General features: G+C 35.6%; 1 protein-coding gene across 2 annotated transcripts in view; it reads left to right on the top strand.

Moving 5' to 3' along the window:
* The window catches only part of GRAMD1C (GRAM domain containing 1C), an 88,294-nt gene that overhangs the window by 63,297 nt on the left and 5,890 nt on the right, over positions 1-19,107 (top strand). For both annotated transcript variants that reach the window (XM_055316302.1, XM_055316303.1), the window contains 8 exons: positions 3,338-3,475; positions 9,950-10,068; positions 11,636-11,778; positions 12,546-12,649; positions 13,976-14,152; positions 15,246-15,303; positions 17,458-17,568; positions 17,784-17,889. In XM_055316302.1, the coding sequence (XP_055172277.1) occupies positions 3,338-3,475; positions 9,950-10,068; positions 11,636-11,778; positions 12,546-12,649; positions 13,976-14,152; positions 15,246-15,303; positions 17,458-17,568; positions 17,784-17,889 (956 nt within the window). The remainder of the gene's footprint in view (positions 1-3,337; positions 3,476-9,949; positions 10,069-11,635; positions 11,779-12,545; positions 12,650-13,975; positions 14,153-15,245; positions 15,304-17,457; positions 17,569-17,783; positions 17,890-19,107) is intronic.

Raw genomic sequence — 19,107 nt, 5'->3', positions numbered from 1 at the left:
TGAGGGAGAAAGCACGAGTCTTCCTTACAGAGGTTCAAATAATATACATAGATACTTCCCTTTACAGGAGGTGGAACTTAATTCTCCTTCTCTTGAGTATGGACTGAACTTAGTGACTCATTTCTAACAAACAGAACATGGTAACTTTACAGTGGAAGAACCTGCCAGATGCCACCTCAAGTGATCATGGTTACCATTGGTAACCACATAGTTGGTAACCACATAGTATTGTTGCAGGGGAAAGGTAAATCAATATTCTCCTAAATTCCCTGCACCTTTAGCAAAATAGATAGACAGAAATCATTTAATGAGGGAGCAAAAGCAATTATTGGGATAAAGGCAGAGCTAGAAGAATTTACCTGCCTTTACCTGACCAGGCTGCTGACCATAAATCACGTTGATACCCTGGATCCCCAATCCCCTGAGTTTGACGAGAAGGTCACCTTACATTTGTGGGCATTCTTCCCCAAATCCACAACCCCAGTCTAATCATGAAAAAACAGATAACCCTAAGTTGAGGGACATTCTACAAAATACCTGACCAGTGTTCTTCAAGTGTGTAAGGCCATTAAAAAACAAGGAAAGAATGAGAGACTGTCACAATTGGAGGAGAATAGGGAGATAAAAGAACTAAATACATCGTGGTATTTTGGATTTGATCCTTGTACAGAAAAAGGATATTACTGGGAAAGGGCAGGAATAATACCCAGCTTCATTAATTGTAAATCAAAAAATTATTCCCAAATAAAAAGCTAAAATATATGGCTGTAAAATCAAAGTCCTTTAAATAATAATTGATCCTAAGACACTTTTTTTAGCATCTTAAGTAGTTATTCATTCTTTCAAAAATAGTTATTTAACACTTATGTGCCAAATACATAATGTGTACAGGGGTTTAAAATTGACATGGTCCCTACTCACATGGAACTTAGACTCTTACTGGGGAGAGAGGCAATAAATAAGTCAATAAGCCAATAAACATATAATACAACTCAGGTTAAGTTCTGTGAGGAAAATGAGCAGGATCAATAGAATTACCTCTACTTGTTTTCTTTCTTTGTGAATATATAAATTATTTTTACAATGAACATATATTCTGTATCAGAAAAGTCTATTTCTCAAGCCTAATTGGGAAGTTATCTCACAAGACCTTAGCACATTACCTAGTTTCAGTGATTTATTTCTATACCAAAGAGCCATTATTTGAAATTGTCGTGACTGGCTTTTGCCTGCACATAGTATTGTTGCAGGGGAAAGGTAAATCAATATTCTCCTGAGTTCTCTGCACCTGTAGCAAAATAGATAGACAGAAATCATTTAATGAGGGAGAAAAAGCAATCGTTGGGATAAAGGCAGAGCTAGAAGAATTTACCTGCCTTTACCTGACCAGGCTGCTTCCCAATGATTTAATATTGACAGATGCTCTACGCATCTTAGTGCATGATTATCTGTAATAGGGGGAGCTTTTGTCACAGTTTTTATTCTGTATCAATGGAACATAATCCTTGAGACAATAAATAATCCCAGTCCTGAAATCATTAAAATTTCATATTGGATTGGTTTGCTCTATTTCTTTTACCAGACTCTTATTCCTAGCTATCTTATTTCTTCTCAACTTTTTTTCTTCTCTCTTCTTTTCTTTCCTTTTGATTCTTCTAAGTTAAACTCCTAGCAGTATAAAATAGAGGTTAAGTTGGTGTGCCCTGGAGCTGCAGTGAATCCAAGTTCCATTTCAGTCACTCACTAGCTATGGAGCTTTGGAAGTTCTCTCTTTCCCTCATTTTCCTCATCTATATGATGAGATGATGATAATACCATCCATCTTTCAGGATTGCTGTGAGGATAAGAGGAATGAATACCTGTAAGGTGCTTAGTACAGTTCCTGGCTTATATTAAGTACCAAATAAGCATGGGCTATTATATATAATGTTTCCAGGGAACGTGAAGAGAGATGAGCAGATATTGTTTCTTCATTTTCTACCAGCCAGTAGCTTTCAACACTATCATTATCAGGTTCCCAGAGAAATGTAATATTCCTTGACTTGAAGATTATTTTTCTGAAGGGTTTCTTAGTTCTTTTAATGGGTGGTATTGAGAATAGGTTGTAAATATGATGATGCTTATCTTGGGGCAGTCAGCTTTAAATCAGGCTGGAAACATTATTCAGGCTACCGAGTGAGTGAATGAGTTAGAGCCATTCGTGACTTAATATTTACTGAATGTATGAGCATTCAGAAATAGGACCTGCTAATTCCTGTGGTAGATACACCCCTGTGAGTCCCACTGTTATTAACCTTGTCACTTTTGAAATACTCTTTTGAGTGATATATTATGGGAGTTTGATATCATTCAGGTTATATAGTTTTATATCTTTTGGGTTTGATGACTGAAATATTGATCATATATAGTTTAATTAGATATATATTATGTATATTTGTATACAGTGCTTCTGTATATAATGCCAATTTGGAGTTTTAATAAAGTGTGTGGAATGTGCTGATCATTGTAATCACATTTAAAAAAGAATGGGGAAAATTAATAAGGCAGGAAACAACAAATGTTGGAGAGGATGTGGAGAAAAGGGAACCCTCTTACACTGTTGGTGGGAATGTGAACTGGTGCAGCCACTCTGGAAAACTGTGTGGAGGTTCCTCAAAGAATTAAAAATAGACCTGCCCTACGACCCAGCAATTGCACTGTTAGGGATTTACCCCGAAGATTCAGATGCAATGAAACGCCGGGGCACCTGCACCCCGATGTTTCTAGCAGCCATGTCCACAATAGCCAAACTGTGGAAGGAGCCTCGGTGCCCATGGAAAGATGAATGGATAAAGAAGATGTGGTTTATGTATACAATGGAATATTACTCAGCCATTAGAAACAACAAATACCCACCATTTGCTTCAACGTGGATGGAACTGGAGGGTATTATGCTGAGTGAAGTAAGTCAATCGGAGAAGGACAAACAGTGTATGTTCTCACTCATTTGGGGAATATGAATAATAGTGAAGGGGAATATAAGGGAAGGGAGAAGAAATGTGTGGGAGATATCAGAAAGGGACACAGAACATAAAGACTTCTAACTCTGGGAAATGAACTAGGGGTGGTGGAAGGGGAGGAGGGTGGGGGGTGGGGGTGAATGGGTGACGGGCACGGAGGGGGACACTTGACGGGATGAGCACTGGGTGTTATTCTGTATGTTGGTAAATTGAACACCAATAAAAATTAATTTATAATAAAAAAAACCATTTTGTGCAAAAACAAAACAAAATCTTGAAATTACCATTCTTTAGTTTCTCCCCTTTCAGTCCTGTGGTTTTTTTGTTTGTTTCCCCAGAAAATGTTCCTGAGAAAGATCTTCATGGAAGACTTTATATCAACCGTGTTTTTCGTATCAGTGCTGAGAGAATGTTTGAACTGCTCTTCACCAGTTCACGCTTTATGCAGAGATTTGCCAATTCTAGAAATATAATCGGTTGGTCTTGTGTTTACCTAATGATAAATAAGGGAGAATTTTATTATCCTTTAAGAGTTGAGCCTATTTATGCTGCCAGGGGAAAAACTAGGGTTTGATTTTATTTTGGTGATATATAAGCTGGTATTTAAGCATTTCAGTTAAATTTACATGCAAACATTGACTCATTGTTCAGTTAGATCCTACCTACAATTAAGTCAAACTCTTTGAAACTAAAACTCCATTTATTTATTAATGTAGCAGTTTGGTTGGGTGGAACCCATTTAAAAGAATTTCATTGTGGAACAATCGGATTCTAGTGGGGTATAAATTGGTACAGTCACTTTGGAAATGGTTTGGCAGTAAGCAGAACATAAAAAATTCTCTCTGACTCAACAATTCTACTAGTAGGTATATATCCTTCAGAAATGGAAACGTGTACTCTGAATGACATGTACTACAGTGTTCATGGCAGCATGTTTACAATGGTCTCAAAACAAAACAGCCCAAATATCTACCAATTACTAGAATGGATAAACAAATTGTGTATCTTCACACAAAAGAATATTGTACAGCAATGCAAAAGCAGTTGATGCTACTTATAACAATATCAGTAAATCTCACAGATTTAATGTTAAGCCCAAGAAGCCAGACACAAAAGAGTACATACTGTGATTTCTTGATACAAAGTTCTGAACAGGCAAAACTAATTTATGGGCACAGAATCAGCATAGTATTTACTGTACTATGTTGTACATAGTTAGATGGAGAGTTGGATGGGTAAAGAGTGGGAGGAAGCTTCTGGGATGTTGGTAAAGTCTATTTTGATCTGGGTAGTGGTACACATATGTGTTTTTTTTGTGTGTGTGCAAACTCCTGGAGCTATACGCCTCAGATTGCTGTGTCTGTGGTATATCTAATGAAAATACCAAAACAGAAAAAAGATTCCAGTTAGGAAATTAGTTATACTCATAAAAAGGATTTCATTGGTTGTGTGTTAAAAGTTCTGTTTTGGTAAACATCTCAAATGAGCTTATAGTTAGTTTGAAACTTAGTTTATCCTAAATATTCCAAAATATTTTATAAATTTTGGGAGCACATGGTTTAGCTTGCTATATAAAATTATAAAACAGAAGCATCAGAGATTCATATAAGTTGAGTCATTTGATATAGTCAAAGAGAAAGTTATCCTACAATCAATTTATAGTTGAGCCACTTTACTAGTGATGAAATGTTATTGTTTTTTGTGAAACTTTTATGTAAACATAACTACATATTCATAGGTTGTATCATTGATATATACAAAATTTTTTCTTATTCAGAGATAGCAAAGTGATTTCTCATTGATAGCTGTTGAGTCCTGTGATTATGTTAAGAATTTTATGTTTAAAAAATCCTTTTTTTTCTGTTCTAGTTTTAAGAATGTGGAATATCTAAGGGATATAAATTTTCCTCTTCGCTCAATAGCTTGTGTTTAACTGTATCTCTTCTGAATCTATTTTGTATTTTCTTGCTATTCATGTCTGTCTGGAAAACTTGACATTTTAGAAGAGTTGGATATGTTAATTTTCTTAATTTTCTAAAATGATGCCTATTAATATTGCACTGCCATTTTTATGACTGACAAGGCCCAAGAAGAACTAGCATGTTATTCATGCTGGTACAAAATGAAGTTTGTTCTTTTTTCTTTATTTCTTCTTTTTTTAAAGAAATATTTATTAGAGAGGGGAGGGCAGGGGGAGGGGCAAAGGGAAGAGGGGAGAGAGAGAATCTCAAGCAAACTTTGAGTGCAGAACCCAATGTGGTGCTTGATCCCACAACCCTGAGATCATGACCTGAGCCAAAATCAAGAGTAGGACACTTAACTGACTGAGTTAGTTTGTTCTTTGACTCACAACTGTATTAGGTGTCTGATATCATATCTAGCTTCAATGTAGATGACTGTATTTGCTATCTGATGTTCTAAATGGCTTTTGGAAGCAAAGGCTTCTGGCTAATTACAAGTGTAAACAATAATAGGAATGTTGCTATTTAGACTAGAATTAGTCAGGTTTGCTCCCAAAGAGATAATCTGTTTATGATTGATTGCACATCATTCTGCTATCTGCTGAACTTGCTATCTGGTCATCAAAGTTCAATTTCTTGAGAATGGGTTTCAAAAGTTTTTTTTTTTTAAGTTTTTTATTTTTATTTAAAAATTTTTTAATTTTAATTTTTAAAAAAGTTCTTTATTTAGCACAATGAGAGAGAGAGAGAGAGAGAGAGAGAGAAAGAATAAGCAGAGGGAGCAGCAGAGAGAGAGAGAGATTCCCTGTCAAGCAGGGAGCCAAATATGGGACTTGATCCCAGGACCCTGGGATCATGACCTGAGCCAAAGGCAGAAACTTAACCAACTGAGCCACCCAGGTGGCCCACAGAAGCTTGTTTTCAAGAACATTAAGAAATATTTCTTTTTTAACTGAAAGATTCGTGTATAGTCAATTGTTTGTGGGTTTAATCTAATTTCAGCACTAAGATGGTACTATTGGATTTTTTTAATTAGGAGCTTTTAAATAGGTGTTCATTTAAATCTTTGTTTACAGCTCTGTGACACTACTTTTGTAATTCAAAACTCAGTTTTAAGTCTTTCTGTTCAACTTTTTAATTTTGAAAATTGTAAACCTTCACAAAAGTTGCATGAATAGTATAATAAAACCTGCATAGCCATTCCCAAGATACACCAATTTTTTGTGTGTGTGTGTGGCAAAATGTACATAACATAAAATATACCACTTGAACCACTTTTAAGTGTTCAGGTCAGTGGCATTAAGTACATCCACATTATGCAACCATCATCACCGTCCATCTCCAGAACTGTTGCATCTTCCCAAACTGCAGCTCTACCTATTAAACCATAAGTCTCCATTCCCCCCCTTCTCCAACTGCTGATGACTACTATTCTCCTTTCTGTCTCTAGGAACTTGGCTACTTTTGGTGCCTCATGTAAGGGGAATCACCCAACATGTCCCTTTGTGTCTGGCTTATTTCACTTAGCATGTCTTTCAGGGTTTATCTATCTTGTAGCATGTGTCAGACTTTCATTCCTTTTTAAGTTGAATACTATTCCACTGTATATATAAAGCACATGTTGCTTATCCATTCATACATTAATGGAATTTTGAGTTGTGTCTACTTTTTAGTTATTGTGAATAATGCTGCTGTGAACACTGATGTATTTGAGTCCCTGCTTTCAATTCCTATGGGTATATACCTAGAAGTGGAATAACTGGATCATAGGTAATTCTATGGTTAGCTTTTTGAGGAATGGCCATACTGTTTTCCATAGTGGCCACATCATTTTACATCCCGCCCCCCCCCCAGGAATGCATAAAGGTTCCAATTTCTCCGCATCGTTGCCAGCACTTGTTATTTTCAGTAATAGTAACAGCCATTCTGATGGGTGTGAAGACTCAACAATTTAAAAACTTTATTACATCAGAGGATTCATAAAGTATTGTGCAATTCCTGCTTTTTATTACTTTAACTCAATATATCAAAATGGTGCATGTGTCCTTTGTATATTGTTGCCATTTTTCTTATAATTTCATCCCTGATTTTTCCTATCATGATGAGCTTTACTTAGATATTGGGGGTCTTGGCTTTTCCAAAATATTGTTAATTATATGATGTTTTGGTACATGATGTTCAGTAGGTTTGTTGGTGACATTGGTGACAATATAACTGGAAGACATACTTTTATCCTTGTTAATAGTTGCTTTGTTGAATAGTATGCAGGTTTTTTTTTTTAAGATTTTGTTTATTTATTCATGAAAGATACAGAGAGAGAGAGGCAAGTTTCATGCAGGAAGCCCAATGTGGGACTCGATCCCAGAACCCCGGGATCACGCTCCGAGCTAAAGGCAGATGCTCAACCGCTGAGCCACCCAAGCATCCCATATGAAATTTTAAAAGCAGAATTTGATGATATCTTAAAATTATGTTACTAATATTATATTATTACTAATATTTTATATTACTAATAACAATGGATTATTTGTATATTTTTCTGAAACAGACTGACATAGGACCAAAATAATTTTTTGAAAAGTAATTTCAGAATAAATTTTGTATCTTCTTTCATGTACAACTAACTAAATTATTTTTTAGAGCAAATTATATATGGTAGGGATGCCTGGCTGGCTCAGAAAAGCATGCAGCTCTTGATGTTGGGGTCCTGAGTTCAAGCCCCATGTTGGGTGTAGCAATCATAAATAATATATTAAAAAATTATGTATGGTAGATTCCGTGATTCTGCTTTTTTAGTTTAGTTTAAAGATTTTTTCCAGATACTCAAATGGCAGTTTTGGGGTCCCTCAAAAAATCTTGAGGCCTACCTGTATGAAAGAAGTTGAGTAAAATTGGCTGTATCAAAAGGCTTGCTTCATTTTTTTAATGATGGGTAATGGGTTAAAGACTTCTATATTTTAGATGTTGACAAACAGTAGTCAAGCATACTAATTGCTTAAATTCATGAGTGCTAACAGAATTTGGTGATTTAGTCAGATCTTTGAAAAGAGTTCACTATGCTGTTACCTATATATTCCTAGTCTTTGGCTTCTTAAATGATCTTCACTGTATGCTGCTATGTTCTAAAAATGTATTTCTGTACAATGTATATTTTTACTCACTGTGTTATTTTTTTTTTTTAAGATTTTATTTCTTTGAGAAAGAGAGAGAGAGAGAGAGAGCACAAGGTGGGGGCGGGTGGAGGTGAAGGGCAGAGGAAAAGGGCTAAGGAGAACCAAACTTCCTGCTGAGCAGAGAGCCTGAAGCTGGCCAATCTCTGAGGTCATGACCTGAGACCTCCAGATGCCCCTCATTCTGTTATTATTAAGCAAATAAGAGAGATTTTTAAAAAAGATTTTATTTATTTATTCATGAGAAACACGGAGAGAGAGCGAGAGAGGCAGAGAAATAGGCAGAGGGAGAAGTAGGCTCTATGCAGGGAGCCTGATGTGGGACTTGATTCCAGGATCCTGAGATCATAACCTGAGCTGAAGGCAGACACTCAACCACTGAGCCACCCAGGTGCCCCAATAAGAGAGAATTTTAATCAAGATGTTGCCATAAATACAAAGAGATTTTCTTACAGCTTTCTTAATATAGAAATATTATATAGTTATTTATATTCCACAGCCCCCTCCTTGATTAAAGATTTTGACAAATAAGCCATTAACATTACACATTTTCTCATTACATAATTTCTTATTAACATGATTTTTCCACAAGTTGGGATCAAGGTCTTATTTTTGCATAATGGAAAATGTCTTTCAAGGTTTTGTCCTCAATGATGGGAATGTTAAAGTGTTGTTCTGTTTGTGTTTGGTAAGGCAGGTGCCATTACTTCTTTTCACAGGTACTGGGGACTTCAAAATGAAGACTACAGATGAAACACCTTTTAATTTTCTCTTCTAAAGGAAAGAAAAAAAAGCGTATTAATAGACAACAATTTAGAAGTAAATGGATCAAAGTTGGGGAATATGTCACATACAAGAATAGTGCCTCACATTTAATTTTATTTTCCTTTAATGTTGAAATGATAATACAGTCATAACGAAGTTAGGACTGGCCAAAAATAAAAATTTAAATAATTAAAAACTACTTTCCATTAATCATCAGGGAAATGAAAATTAAAAGCACAGTGAGATATTACCTCACACTTGTCAGAATGGCTAGAATAAAAAACACAAAAATAACAAGTGTTGGCAAAGATGTGGAGAAAAAGGAACCATTGTACGCTGTTGGTAGGAATGCAAATTAGTGTAGTAGTCACTGTGGAAAACAGTATGGAAGTTCCTGAAAAAAATTAAAAATAGAATTACCATATGATCCAGTAATTCCATTACTGGATATTTACCCAAATAAAATGACATCAGTAAGTCAAAAAGATATATGCACCCCTGTGTTTACTGCAGCATTATTTACAATAGCAAAGACATGGAAGCCACCCAGGTGTCCATCAATAGATGAATGGATGAAGAAGATGTGGTATGTATGTGTGTAGAAATATATGTGATGGAATATTACCCAGCCTTAAAAAAGGAATGAAAATTTGCCATTTCCAACAACATGGATGGACCTGCGGGATATAATGCAAAGTGAAGTAAGACAGAGAAAAACAAATACCATATAATTTTACTCATATGCAGAATTTAAGAAAACAAAAGAAAAAACAAAGAACAAAAGAGACAATAAACCAGACCCAAATACAGAGAACAAGCTGATGGTTGCCAGAGGGAAGGTGGGGTGTGTGTGTGAAATACATGAAGGGGATTAAGAGTACATTTGTCATGGGTAAAGCATAGACTTGTTGAATCATTATATGGTATACTTGAAACTAATATAACACTGTATGTTAATTATATTTTTTTTAAAAAAATCTACTTCTGATTACATTTTAAATCATACTTTTCAGATTTTTAGAACCAACTCTCTTTTTATATTTGCTGTGATTAGATGTGGTGTCCACCCCTTGGAAAGTAGAACCTGGAGGTGATCAACTGAGAACCATGACCTACACTATAGTCCTTAATAATCCACTTACTGGAAAGTGCACTGCTGCCACTGAAAAGCAGGTATGTCTACTATGTCAGTATTCCTAAATTATCATGTGTGAGAAGAGAGAAGATGCTTGTCACACACACCAGCTTACAAGATAATTTTCAGAAATAAGTGGCAAAAAAATTTTTTAGAAGAGAGGAGAGACTGTCAGATTAAAAAGAGACTTAAGAGACATATCAACCAAATCAACCCAATCCTAATTTAAAGAAACAAACTCAAAAGATAGTTACAAGATTTAAGGAATTAATTTTTACATGTAACTACGGTATTATTTTGTATTATATTTTAAAGAAAAGAGTATTTTTTTAAAGATTTTATTTATTTATTCATGAGAGACACAGAAAGAGGCAGAGACACAGGCAGAGGGAGAAGCAGGCTGTATGCAGGGAGCCCAATGCAGGACTCCAGGATCACGCCCTGAGCCAAAGGCACATGCTAAACCGCTGAGCTACCCAGGCATCCCAAGAAAAGAGTATCTTTTAAAGAGACACAATGAAGAAATTATAAAGAGATACACTGGCATATTTGTGAATAAAATTATACTGATGTCAGGGGTATCCTTTAAAAGTAATCTAGCCAGGCAGAGCATCATGGTGGAGGGAGGGAATGTGGGGATAGGGTACAGATGAAGCAGGACTGGGCAAGGGTTAATGTTGAAGCTGGCTGATGAGTTTTTGAGGATTCATTATACTTCATTACTACTCTTGTGTATGTTTGAACTTTTTCATGATAAATGTTAAAAACACTACTTTGGGATCTGATATACAGGATCATATCAAGAGTTAGGGCCACATAACTAGAGGGCTACAGTAATGTACGGAAGAGATTATAGGACATTCAGTGCTCTGCTCAGTGGCCAGTGTGGTGCTGCCTTTATAGTGGAGTTTGTGTTTGACCAAATTGTGTTGAAGTATAGTGTATCTGTTCTGCAAGTAGTTAGAAAATATCTTAACATCTGAACTAGTTATGTTCTTGTGGCTTTCATTCAGTGTTAAAAAGGAATTAATTTTTTTTCCAAAAGATTTCCAAACATTTAAGAAAAGATTGGTATTTTTATATTGGAGTCTTAGATAAGCTTGACAAGGTATGGTTAAAATGAGGAAGGAATGGCCAGCAGCCACTCCAAATCTTGTTTGGGGAAAGCAGTGTTTTCTTTGTCCTCTTCTTTCACTTTTTTGTGAAGGGAGATTGTTACATTTTTAAGAATTTTGGAGTGGATCTTTGCTTCGTTCAAATTAATTTTGAATTGTTCCTCTATCAGGAACATTTAACATTCTTTATAAACTAAATAACATACACAAGAGACTATACGGTTCCTCTCTCCTCCTCAAACCTAAAAGAAAGAAAAAAAATAATTGTACAATGAAATGACAGAGAAACAGCAAACACTATTTCTGCAGGTCACATCTTCTCAATTCATAGATAGCACAGCCAACAGAGAGGCTCTTCTGGTCTGTATGTAGGTTTTTCATGTCTTTTATTTTTGAGAAGGAATTCTAATTTGTATATATTCTAAATTGGCAAGGAATTTAATATATTAAACTTGTACATGCAAAAATTTTTCTAATCTTATTTTGGCAGACACTGTATAAAGAAAGTCGAGAAGCACAATTTTATCTGGTAGATTCAGAAGTAGTGACACATGATGTTCCCTACCATGATTACTTCTATACCTTAAACAGATACCATATCATCCGATCCTCAAAACAGAAATGCCGGCTGAGGTGAGCTATTGTAAATGAGTGTTTTAGTCAGGCTAGCTGAGATTATATTCTGGAACATATCAATCCTAAAATCTTTGTAGCCTTACACAACCAAGCTTTATTCCTTGCTCAAATTACACGTCCACTAGTGGTCAGTAGAGGGATGGGGTTCCTCACTCGAGGTCGCATGCTGATAAGTGCTTTGACATCCTGGAGCTACACAATCATTCCTGTGTCATTCCTGTTCCTATAGGGAGAGTTGTAGAACTGTGTTCACAGTCCAGTGGCCAGAACTAGTAACAGGACCCTGTTTAAAGCCAAGGTGGCTGTGAGTTCTTGAGAAACACATGGTGAGCACATGGCTGCAATGGGAAATAAGAAATGTTGGTGAATCAAAGATAGTGACAGGCCACCATGTGCTTTGCCTGGTCTTAGCTATTGTAGTTACCCTCACCTAATTTGTGACCACTAGAGATTTTTTGTACAAGGCATTTAGAAAATTTAGAATTTATTTTGAGCTTTTATTGCTACTTAAGTAAAGAGAATTTAGGGCTAGAGAAAGAAATGAATAAAATGCCAAGTACTTAGAAGGAAAATCTCATGAAGTTTTTAGCAGCATGTAGTAATTTTTAAAGAAGTCATAATCAGTGAACAGATTTTCTTTTATAATCTTAATGACTTTGGGTCTTTTTGGCTTCCCATTCAACATAATCTTACACTGAATTGCAATGTTAACAGAACTAAATTCTTTCCTTTAAATAAATATTCTTTCCTCTTTATTATATTAGAGTTTCCACAGATTTGAAATATAGAAAGCAACCATGGGCCATTATCAAATCTCTAATTGAAAAGAATTCCTGGAGTTCATTGGAAGACTATTTCAAACAACTTGGTTTGTAAATTTCTTGATGTATCTATTTTGGTAAAGATAGTATTTATTAACAAAACTGATTGTCCATTTGGGTTAATAGCTGGAACTAGTAGACGATGTTGAATTGACTCCCACTGAAGTGGTTCTAACTATTCCCTACTTGGAATTTGAAAACTTTTCATTTTCATTCGTTTAACAAACACTTGTATTATGTTTATTATGTGCCAGACATGTTCTGTGTGTTTTATAAATGTCAGCCCCTCACAATCCTATGAGGTAGGTACTGATATTTTTTTTCCATTTTAATAAAGAATAAATATTGAAAGAGAAAGAGAGGTTAAGTGGCTTGTCTAAGATCACACAGTAAGGGCCTATCACAGCCTCTTCAAGGAGCCAAGGAAGCTGACTGCCATGAGAGACTGTAACTTCATCACAAATACGCCCTAGTGTTCCTTGGTGCCCGTCCCCCACCGCAATCCTTATGAATGCAGCTTCCTTGGGTTTATGCAGGCACACTTAGCAATGGTAGGTATCATTTACATCTATGGATTTGGTGGTGGTGGGTACTAGCCTGGAGAAGTGATATAGTTCTTTTTTGCATATTTCTTAAAATAAAACATGAGGAAAAAATATATACATACATGAATTTAATTCTGGTTAAAGAAAAGCTAGGGGTCAGTCATTCAGTTCAGGGTAAATTAAGGCTTCATCATTTAATTTGTTGATTATTTTCCTTGCTCTTCTCTCTTGGCTACTCATTATTAAACTCCTAATCAGGAAAAAAGAAAATGAAATTCAGAAATTAGTTTGGCCGCTGGATAATGAGCTTCTAATAAAAAATCTGGTGAAGGAAAGGTTGAAACAAATGACAAAAATGAGGTTTTTAGGTTGTTTGCAGATTTTCCTTAGCAGTATTTCTTTTTTGCAAACCCTTATTGAAAACTAGAACTATTATATGCTACTTCTTCCTTTGATGTTGACAATCAAGTGCCACAATCTATCTTGGAAATCTTTCTAATGATCCAATGTAAGTGGGTAGCCTGTTGTTTCCATAACTGATATCATTATGTTAATATTTAATATAGCACATGGTGAATTTGCTCTGATGATCCCATCATTTATTAATACAGATCATTCTTCCTAGAATAGTGAAGGCTCATTGTAGGATCACTTTACCTTCCAAAACTTTTTATTAAGAGTAAGTTTGAACCTAGGCCATGAGAACCTAAGTAATAAAGAAGGGTACCAAGGGTTGGCTTAAAAAACAAATAACAAAACACCCCTCCCACCCCTGTATCTTATAGTCAAGGTTTCTCTACTATCTAAAGATTTTTTTTTCCTTCTTAGAATCAGACTTGTTAATGGAAGAAACTACGTTAAATCAGTCTATTGAGGACACTGGAAAACTTAGCAGCTTGCGAAGGAGAAGGCGAACATTCAACCGAACAGCAGAGACAGTTCCTAAACTTTCTTCTCAGCGTTCTTCTGGAGATGTGGGCTTAGATGCCAAAGGGGATGTTTCAGGTAGCTGTTACCTGGTAAACAGAGATGGAAGATTTTAGTTTACTTACATGAAGTAGACTATGGGTTATATTTATTGACATGTCAGTTAGGAGGTCTCCCTTTTTCCTCTCCTTTTCTGATCATGTTTATCAAACTCTGCATTCCTTAAAAATAACTAATGAATAAGTGTAAAGAATCAGTTGTAAAAATGGCAGGCATACGGCCATCTAATGTATTTTACTGGGCCCACGTGATATTTTAAAAATTGGACATTTTGATATAAAAACTCAGATCTGACAGCTCTGGACTCAAATCCCTTCACAGCAACAATCAGTTGGAGCTTAGTAGTAGCTGCTCCATCAGACAGAGCATGTGCTTCCCAAGTCCCCAGTCCCAACCACTGTCCCTTGCTGCTGGATGACTCACTCATGAATTTCCTAGTCTTTACAGACATTTTATTTCTACCCTTGAAAGTACTAAACTGATTATATGCTTTAACCTTTATGTACTTTCAGGTCCAGCCCAGCAAATTGCAAAGATAGAATTTGACTTTTATTATCCTCACTCTCAATTTTGAAGACATCTTGCCTCTACTGTTATTCCCTCCCTCTCGGACCTATAAAACTGTTATACTTCTCACCCTTCTACATTATCAAATCCTCTTTTAAGGCTTATATCTTAGTGTGACTATGTATCTGCTACTTTAGCTTAATAACACTTTAGCTTTGGAGTTTATGAATTTGAGCAAAAGAGAACAGGTGAGGATTGTAATGCAAACAATGTACATAAACCCAGCTCAAATATTATTTGCAGAGATGGAACTTAGCTAGAGATCATACATGTTGTATTGAATTGCTTATTTTAGAGTAAATTAATCTGTAACATAGACCAAATTTGCAGGACTCGTGTAGATTTTCTTTTTGTAGATTTTTTTCAAATTAGTCAAGACATTAGAAATCAAAAAAGGGGGCTGGGAATTTACCCTACATCAAGTTGTCTTTACAAATCATGTAAAAAAATTTCTTTTCCAGTTCTTTTCAAATGAAATTAAATCTTAGCCAGTGTTAATCACAGTCCTGTTCTAATAGAGATTTTTGTGTGTTGTGATCTGCAGGAAAGAAAAAGGAAATGGAAAACTGTAACTTTGCCCTTATTGTGGTGATGAGTATTTTGTAAGTATTTTTTTTGAGTGCTTATTTTGGTTGTGTCTTCATTTATCTTTTAATAGTTTCCAAAAGGATTTGATGCATTTGTATGTTATTGTACAGAAATTGCCACTATTTGACCAATTTTGGTCTGCAAAAACATTAATTTTAAATGCTTCAGTCTGATAGTTTTTGGTTTTCAGGAGAATTATTAGATTTGAGGAAATACCCAAGTACACATTCAATAAACGTTTTTTAATTAATTAGCTAATTAATCCACACATGGAGCCCAATGCAGGGCTTGAACTCATGACCCTGAGATCAAGAACTAAGGTGAGATCAAGCATCAGACACTTAACCCACCGAACCACCCAGGCACCCCTATATGGCGGAATTAATCTGACTTATTTCTACCATCATAAGTTTTTATTGGAAGTCCTATAAATTTAAAGAGAGTATTTATATATGCAAGTGGGTGAAATCCCAGTAGTGCTGTTTTGCTCTATTTGATTAGACTAATGATCCTTACCTTTTATGGTTAATTTCCTAAAATGCAGATTTCTACACCCCAGTCCCAGATATTGAGTCAGTAGGCCTTGGGCAGAGATTAAGAATCTCGGAGTAGGGATCCCTGGGTGGCGCAGTGGTTTGGCGCCTGCCTTTGGCCCAGGGCGCGATCCTGGAGACCCGGGATCGAATCCCACGTCAGGCTCCCGGTGCATGGAGCCTGCTTCTCCCTCTGCCTGTGTCTCTGCCTCTCTCTCTCTCTCTGTATGACTATCGTAAATAAATAAAAAAAATTAAAAAAAAAAGAATCTCGGAGTATTCTATAGGAATCAATGCAGGCAATCATATGTAGGCGACTGTTATCTACATGGCTGTATCTGAGTATTGAGGTAGTCTATTAGATTTAATTGAATTGGTTCTGACTGGGGATATACTCTTGGTGAATATTTTCTGGAATGAAGTTCTTTTATCAGCTGCTTTTTCTAATTGTAGATTTCTGAATGTAGAAAACATTTTTTTAAAGATTTTTATTTGTTTATTCATGAGAGACACACAGAGAGAGGCAGAGACATAGGCAGAGGGAGAAGCAGGCTCCATGCAGGGAGCCCAATGTGGGACTTGATCCTGGGACTCTGGGATCATGACCTAAGTTGAAGGCAGATGCTCAACCACTAGCCACCCAGGTGCCCAGAAAATGTTTGATATACCTTTGAGTTTTATAAAAGGTTTTTATATCTGCTTAAGTTGGTTTGCTATGACAGTTTTGAATATGAAATATTATCAGTGATCTTTTGTATTACCATGCAGAAAACTTATAGTCAGATGTTGAAATGTTGGTCTGTATACTATTTCAGTATCATAATAATTTCATAGATTTGATTTTCTTGCTCCTTAGTTTTCATTTTTTAAAAAAATCCTCTTCTGAGTAGGTTAAGATGAATACTATATATTTTTAAGGGCAAGCCAATATTTTAACAGAAAAAATAAGAGAGATATGATGCCACCTATGTATTTGCATATATATGTGCCATAAGAAGTATATCCCTTCAATTGAAAGACTGCTATGAGAACCAATGAGTAGTTCATTTAGCATGTAACATTTTATATATGATACTATTCATATCTATTTGGGATTTGATACTTCCTTTATCTAAGTTGAACTAGAAGAAATTTTTGCTGAATAGTAATGTAAAAAATTTGGTTTTAAGTGGGAGTAAGGTGGATGTTCATCTACATAAGATCAAGTCCATATTGATTTTCATTTCCTTTTTGAAGTGCAGCATTATGGGTGTATATGGCTTAAGCCAGAGGCACCCAAAAATAGATCTCAAAAGCTTTCTTGGTAGATTTCTAAGCTGGTGGTCACACATCAGCACTGGGAAGATTCCTTGCAGAAAGGAGAGATATTAGGAACAATCCCAACCTGTTTTCTTTGAGGACTTTATTGTGACTCTAGTTACTTTCCAACTTTTTCCTCACTGTCCACTTAATTCCTAAAAGTGGTTGTTTCATACAATAAGGTAGGGATAGCTGATTTAAATAATATAGCAATAATTGGAAACTAGGCAACATACAGTTTTAGATTGTATGTACATGTACATTTAGAGTTTTTACCTGTATAGTCTACATGAGCAGTGCTTAAGGAATGGATTAACCAGGTATGCTTTACCCTAGTTTGCTGTTGCTAGTTCTGTTGAATGTGACGCTGTTTCTGAAGCTGTCAAAGATAGAATATGCTGCTCAGTCCTTTTACCGTCTCCACCTCCAAGAAGAGAAATCTTTACAGTAAGTCTGTTTCCCCCAACCTATTATTATTTCAATAATTCTTTTGTCGCAGAAAACTTAATTCTAGTTCAGAGATTTGGATCTGCTAACTGTTTTGTAGTCACAAACTTTTTTGTTTAATATTTTGTTTTGTTTGCAAATTTATAGGACACAGATGATTTCTGTAAATGAAAGATTAGAAGCTGTCCTCCTGATTTTTAAGATTTTTTTTTCAGTTTAACCTCTGATATGGTGTCAGGAGTGGAAAATATTCAGAAGAAAAGAGATCAGGCCCGTCGTTTAAAAGGAGTACTCCGAGACTCCGTCATGATGCTTGAACAGGTAGGCAACTCTGTACCATAGTACTTAGTGTTTTCATAGCACTATGAACCAGGTGCTCCTCTGGCTGTGTACAAATATTTCCTATACCATTATTTGAAGAAACCCCCCTCCTAGAGGCAATTACCCTAGAGTTTCTGTATTATTCAGAATACAGAATTTATGTGTACAGTCACTTGTATTTTTTTTCAAAATGGAAGCATACTATACACTGTTGTACACCTTCATTTTATAATTTGTAATATATATTGAAGATGTTTCCTTATCAGCATGTACATTTGACTCTTAAGTAATGGTGGAATTAGGGGGGCTGACCCTTGTATGGTCGAAAATTGCATGTAACTTTTGACTCCCCAGAAACTTAACAACTTGATAGCCTACTGTTGACTAGAAGCCTTACTGGTAACATAGGTGATTAACACATATTTTGTATATGTATTACATATTTTTATAGCTAGAGAAAGAAAATATTATTAAGAAAATCATAGAGAAAACACATTTACAGTGTTGTCCTGTAAAAAATCTGTGTATAAGTGGTCCCATGCCATTCAAACCCATGTTGTTCAAAGATCAACTGTATATATCTACCTCATTCTTTTTACCGATACTTCTGTATAAAAATTTATGCTTAATATTAACTCTTTTTATAGAGTTTGTAGATATACTATTGATTATTTTATCTATTAACCATGTATTTTGGAGATGCTTCCATATTAGCATATAAAGCACTTCCTCCTCTTTTAACAACTGCATAGAATTCAACTATATAAATGTGCTATAATTAATGATTTTATTAGTTCTCCATTGAAGAATGAACATGCAGATTATTTTGATGTTTTGCTATAGACATTTATCTGTTGAACACAGTGTCATCAATAAGTGCTGCTCAGTTCCATGAACCAACATTTAGGATCCCCTTTGAAAAAGAAAGATTACTGTTTCCATTATAATACGTTATCTGTGTACTTTTCAAGATTGAAAACTAGAGAGTGGTAGAAGAGACATTCAGACAGTCACTGTTAATACTTTGTTTCCTTCCATCCTTTTCTTCTATACATTGATTTGTTTTTTAGAAGATCCAGTTATTGAGCATTTCTCAGGGTATCATGTGGGGCATTCAAGGTGACACCTTCAGCTAGGCATTCTCCAGATGCACATTATCTACAGCTCCTGGTGACGTTCTCCCCCCCCCGCGCTTACCAAGAGTGGGTCTTACTTGCA

The sequence above is a fragment of the Nyctereutes procyonoides genome, unplaced genomic scaffold (genome assembly GCF_905146905.1).
Source record: "Nyctereutes procyonoides isolate TBG_1078 unplaced genomic scaffold, NYPRO_anot_genome, whole genome shotgun sequence".
Lineage (NCBI taxonomy): Eukaryota > Metazoa > Chordata > Mammalia > Carnivora > Canidae > Nyctereutes > Nyctereutes procyonoides.
This window is presented reverse-complemented; position numbering and strand designations above follow the sequence as displayed.